The sequence below is a fragment of the Pyrgilauda ruficollis genome, unplaced genomic scaffold (genome assembly GCF_017590135.1).
Source record: "Pyrgilauda ruficollis isolate IOZ18807 unplaced genomic scaffold, ASM1759013v1 scaffold7, whole genome shotgun sequence".
Taxonomy (NCBI): Eukaryota; Metazoa; Chordata; class Aves; order Passeriformes; family Passeridae; genus Pyrgilauda; species Pyrgilauda ruficollis.
This window is the reverse complement of record NW_024528821.1, coordinates 10435457-10441456: the sequence shown is the minus strand read 5'-3', so window position 1 is coordinate 10441456 and position 6000 is coordinate 10435457. Positions and strand designations below refer to the sequence as shown.

Genomic DNA, 6000 nt, shown 5'->3' with positions numbered 1-6000 from the left:
GGGGGGGCCCCCGCCGGCCTCTCCCCGCCGGCCTCCTCGCTGCTCGCCTCCCCCGGCTCCGGCGGGCCCGGCTGCAGGAAGATGGTGGTGTCGGCCGAGATGTGCTGCTTCTGCTTCGATGTGCTTTACTGTCACCTGTACGGATACCAGCCCCCGCGGAGCCCCCGCTTCACCAACGACCCATAGTGAGTATCGGCGCGACCGCCCGCGTGGGCGCCTCGTGCGCGCCCGTCCCGCCCGGCTCCCCCCCGGCCGGGCGCCCTCCCTCCCTCCCTCCCCGCCGGCTCCCGCCTCCCGCCCGGCACCTTCCCCGCTGCCGCCGCCCGGCCGCTGTCCTCGCCTGGCCCCACGCCTGTCCCCGGGCCCGGCCCGCGGGCGCCCCCGCTCCCCGGGAGCCGCGCTGCCCTCCCGCCCCGGGGAGCGCCGCGCTGCCCGCCAGCTCGGTGACTCCTCCCCGGCCCCTCTTGGCCCGTCGCGCACGGGGCTCGCTGGTGACATCTCCCCCGTAATCCCTCACACCTCTGGCAGCGCCCTGCTCCGAGCGGCCGCCTTTGTGGCAGGCTCCGCGGCCACCTCCGGCCGCCGCGCTCCGTGAGCAGTGCCCTCTCCCCGCTCGTGGGCTGTGTTCAGCAGCCCCCGAGCAGCTCGTTTCACCAGTTGTCCTTACTGGGACCCCTTCACTAGGCAGCCTCTCGCTGTCCGTGTGTTCTGCATGAGGGCGGGCCTCTCCTTCACCAGTGCTGGATGGTGAGTACCCCGTGTAAGAGCCCTGTCGTGGCAGTCCCGGATTTGTGAGCACTGGTGTACCTGTACATTTCCCATGCCAGGCACTTGTAACGCTACTTTGGTCTCATATCGTTCAGAGTCCTTGCTTTGTAATGATTCCTGAAGATTACCCAGTGTTAGACATCCCGAGTCCCTGAGTAATCCACCACATCAAATTCCCAGAGTTTTGAACAGATCACATAAACACCTGTTACTCCCATCCTCTCTCTGCCTCCCAAGCTTCCTTGCAAGAGTGTCCAACAAGGGCCTGTTTTATTCCCATCCCTGGCCACTCTTGTTCAGTGTTTGTCTTGAACCCTGTGCCACACTGCCTTCAGAAGTGACCTGCCAGGACCGTCTTGCCCAGCATGTGAGCACCTGCAGCCTGCCTATGCCGGGGAGGCAGGCATGCTGCTGCAGATAGAGCTCAGACACTTCAGGGAGTAACTTCTCTCTGACAGGAAGTTCCTTCCTCTCAGCCGGGATGAGTTACCGAGTTTCTGCATGATCCAAGTCCGTTTGATTGCAGAATTAATGTAAGGGGTTGTTGAAATTGAGTTTCCGCTGTTTTACTTAGCTTTTAAATGGAATGGTGCTCATGTGGTGAGTTTCCAAGCTCCAGCTGAGACTCGACTGTATTGGTCCACCAGAGTGCATGTCACTTTTTTCCTCTTATGTATAGCATGACTATCAAGTTTGTGAGAACCTGTGCTTTCTCAGTACTTAATGAGTACAAGTTTTCCATGTGTGTCCTGGACCCTCGTGCACCTTCACTAGTGCAAACAGTTATCGTGCAGTCTGTTTCATTAATGAGATGTAGTGTATGCTTCTTGGTGTTTGAAAATGTAATGTATTGATAATCTTATTTGTAGTCCTTGCTGTTCTAACACCCAGGATCTATACATCTCTTGCATACTTTCAGCTGCTGTCATGACAACCCAGCTCTGTGGATTCCTACTTAACCTGCCACCCCAGCAAGTCTTCCCTATATGCTCTTCATAACTCCTATGTGATTTCATCAGAGTACCAATAATGAAAGGAGGGCAGGGAGACTCCACTGTGAGTTTCTTTACCCAGGTCTTTTGCAAATCCATGTCTGTCCTTTTGTAGATACCAACTGTTCAGCAACTGCTGCTCTGAGTAGCCATTTTGCTGTGCATTGTCCTGTGTCTGTTCTCCATCCCAGACCACTATAGGTTGCAACATCAGCTTTGTGCTGTTTCACTTTTTCATTGGTGTAAGAGTGTTGAATTTTGTCTGTGTCTGTGTAACAGTATTACATTGGTTTTATGGTTTTTTATCTGTATTTGAGAATGATTTGTTGAACAGATTAGTTCTACTGTCTATTAGTGGAGGAAACTGAGGCAGGGATAAAGATTTCAGCACTAAAATGTTTTCCAGTAAGCACTTTGATTCCTCTTAGTAAGCAGTAGATCAATTTGCTTTTTTCCTCCTACTTCTTAATTTAATAACAACACAGTTGCAAACTAAGTAAAATTATTTTAATTTTTCTGAAATTCATATGTGTTCTTCAGACTTACTTGCTAGACCTGGTGTAAAGTTGCTGCATCAACTTCTGAACTTCTAGACTTCAAAAAGTGGCACTGTCACTAAAATTAGTAATGTAATTTCTCTTTATTCCCGTGCTTGCTGTATAGATCGGGAAATGATCTAACAATAATTTTATATTTTTCCCCAATTGGTTACCGAGTTTGGTTCTCTGTGGATCATTGCGTGGCTTCACAAACATTTGTGCCTGCACAATTGTGAGGTGGGAATAAGCAGACAGATGGCAGAACTGCTGCTTTCAGCAGCCTTGTGAGCTGATTATGTTTGTGCAGTTGAGGATGCAACTTTGAAAAAGTTGTTCGGTATTACACATAAAATTTTAGGTCGGTGAATAAAGGCAGCATGATTTCTAGCATTCACAAGATTTGCAGGCAGGCTTATTGATAACTGGGTAACTCACAAAGATTAGATGTTGACTTTGAAGCTGGGCTTCATCCTGTACAGCAAAAAAAACCTGAATGGGAACTAGTGTTTTTCAGTGAATGTGTATTGCAGCTTTCTGCCTTGAATTCATGTGGAGGTTCTGTCCGTAGACTGAAATATCTGGTCAAAGAGCAGTGACCCAAAATAAGGGTTTGTATGTAAATTATAGAATTATTTTTTTAAGTTATGTTAATTACAGGGAGGATGAAAGACCTGTGAGCAGGTATCCTCACACAAACATGACTCATAGTCCTTGCAGGTCTTTGAATAATGAAACTGGGCATGATCAAAGAAAAGCAGGTGGCTGAATCACTTGGACAAGGGGTTCTGGCATGTTGTCTTTAGAACAAAACCTGCTTGTGACACCTCTGGATTTTTCTGACTTTCTGATGCCGAGATGATGACAGCATCAGGGCAGCAGGAATAAGTCGAAAAGCTTGTTTTGAAAGGGTGTGGGTTTTGAACTCTAGGGCAGCCCATACACGGATGAAACAGTTGGCATTTTCTTGTCTCTGGAGTTCCTAAAGCACAGAGAATAGGGTGTCGAGGGTATTGCTAGGGAGGTGTTGGGTTGGAAGGGGGTGGTGACTCATGGAGTTAAAAGAAGATAGCTGGAAGACACTGAAGCTCTCCAGCAGTGTTTTGTTGAGAATAGGCAGAGCAAGTTCTTCCAGCCATGGACTTCCTCTCCTCTTGTAGGCTCCATGGATGTGCTGACATTTTGTTCTGTCACTCTTAATTGAAGAACTTTCTCATACCTTTAACTTCACTTCACTTTGGGTTGCTCTCTAAGCCACCCTTTTCCTTCTTCGCAGGATACGTCCTGCATGGCCTATGCCTTGCTTCCACCAATGTGATGGCTCTCAGACTACAGGTGCAGAAGGCATGTAGAAATTGCCCTGGCAGTGTGAACACTGGTACGAAATTTGAAAATTGCTGACCCAGACGAAATTGTCTCTAGGACAGAGTGTCATTTAGACACTGTTTTTGTGACTCAGTTTGATGAGTAAAGTTACAGAACACTGAACTTGTCCATCACTTAATTCATCACTTAATTCCATCAATTAATTGTAAGAGGACGCAGGAAGAATTGTAAAAGCATTTTAGCCCACTCATTTATGTTGTTTCTCTGCAAGACTTGGTTGTATGGCAGTGGAGACTTACACTGTTTTGTGGCATACTCAGTAATAATTTATATTTATTGTTACACTCCAATATTACACAACAGCTATAATGATTGCTTGGTCATGGCCAAAGATCAACAAGGAAACACACAGGGAAACGTTCTTTCATGTCTGTGTGTGTGTCTGTCTGACTTCATTCTGGTTTTCATGTGCATGTCATGTGGATTTGTGTGAAGTTCAGTATTTTCTTCTGAATTAACAGGGTGTATTGGTCTTTGCTGTTGGATGTTAAATGTTGGAATATGAAGTAGTGGTTCTTTCTGAAGAGTGACATTCTGTGGTAGATGCTTTGAAAATATAGTACAGTAGAGAATGTGTATTTTGGCTGGCATTGGCAGTGCTCAGCAGGGAATTCCCAGCATATTTCAAAGCAGATCTGGTGAAAGCATCTTGGTGCAGCAGAGGGGCAGAAGGGATAAGATTGCATGGCTTCAGAAAGAAATTGCCTTTGCCAGTAGGTTCATCCTCTGATATGACTGGTGAGCTGAGAAAATAATGCTATGATAAACTCCAAATCAGGTTACCTGTAATTTGAGGACTTTTTCCTTCATAAGTTCACTTTAATGAGCTATTCTTACATGCAGATGAGGTAGTTTCTGTTAATACAGGAAATCAAATCATTGGCAGTCTTAAGGATAGACCCTGGTTTTGTTTCTTTAGCTAAAAGCAGTCACCACAAAGTTATACTAAGTGCTCTGATTCTCTGCAGTACTAGTTCTGTGAGAGTTAATTGTTCTCATACTCCTTTTAGGGTGAAGAGGAGTCAGCAACGACCTCTCCTTGTGCCATCAGTCTGGTCATTCATTTTTATTGCCTCCTTTGGTTTAGTTACATTCATATAGTTTGTCATCTTTTCTTTATTCAATTTGGTGCTTTATGTTCCTGCTAAAGATTTTCATGGAAATGCAAATTTTAACAATGTTTTTGACATTTAAAGTCTCTGTCAGAAAAATGTATTTTGTGTCTAGATTTGATTTACTTCACATGTACATCTGACTTCAGTGTTTTTGTGCTAGAAGTTGTTGAAATGGTAATGATTTAGGAATGCAAGTATTTTATTTGGAGCTGCTGAAAAAGTATGCAGTTCTGCCTTCTCTTCAGTTGTGAGTTAAATGTAATAATAATGTTATCTAGCACTGAATACTAAAACAAGAGAAATTTAATGTTGTCACTTTTTGATCGCTGACAGTTAAGAGATAACCAGAAAATAAAAATTTGGCACCCTGGGCTAGCTCATTTTGCTTAATTTGCAGATCTAGACTGTGACCAGTTAATGAATGAAATGTAGTCTTTCATTTTTTGTTCTCTCAAAACTCATGCCATAATTAATGGAGCAAGCTCAGTATGTTAAGCTATCTGGTTTTGTATTAAGTAACTGTTTACAGTTAAGTGCAGGTTTTCTGTAGCATCAAATTTTTGTCTTCAGAAATGGAAGTGTTAGTTGTTTGATATATGCTATATACTGGCTATATACTGGTGGTTTGTGGAAAGAGTCTCCATGGAAGGCAGGAAATATGGAAATTATTTAAAAATAATAGTAGACTCACCAGAGTTTGGCCAATACAGAAACTGTTGCTAGGCTGGAGGCCAAAACAAGTCCAGTCAGGCCCTGACCCTTGTTAGCAAAGCATTATGAAAATGCTTGACTTTTTAAATGATGTTTATGCTCCTAAGGAGTGGGTTATTAAGATTGGTACTCAGCTTAGCATTGCAAAGTTTCATTTAAATAACAAGATGGGGCAGCTCTACTGTGGTTAATTGACGAATTCTCAGAAACATGTGCTTGCTAACAAAGCATGCTGGGAGTGCAATAGTTCTCAAAGGGGTATGGCTGTTGAGTTGGTCCTAGTGCTGCTCTTCCTCACTGTGTGATAGTACTGTGGTATATGCTGACTGACCAAAAGCTGGGCAGTTTATCAGTCCAGCACTATAAACAAGTCAGCATCTTTCCTGGGCTACTTGTATGACCTTCTAAAAAGCCCTTCATTTCCGTGACTGGGGTGTTGGCAAAAGCAATCAAGGTGAAGAGCTTAATTTCTGAAGTGGCATACCTTCCTTT

The 6000-nt window shown here is 44.8% G+C and overlaps 1 protein-coding gene across 4 annotated transcripts in view; it reads left to right on the top strand.

The window, feature by feature from the left end:
- Positions 1-6000, top strand: part of AMMECR1 (AMMECR nuclear protein 1) — a 70431-nt gene that overhangs the window by 861 nt on the left and 63570 nt on the right. For all 4 annotated transcript variants that reach the window (XR_005956646.1, XR_005956645.1, XM_041485348.1 and 1 more), the window contains exon 1: positions 1-185. This exon is cut by the window's left edge and continues 861 nt beyond it. Coding sequence is in view for 2 of the 4 variants with exons in the window: in XM_041485348.1 (XP_041341282.1) it covers positions 1-185 (185 nt within the window). In the remaining 2 variants the exon portion in view is untranslated. The remainder of the gene's footprint in view (positions 186-6000) is intronic.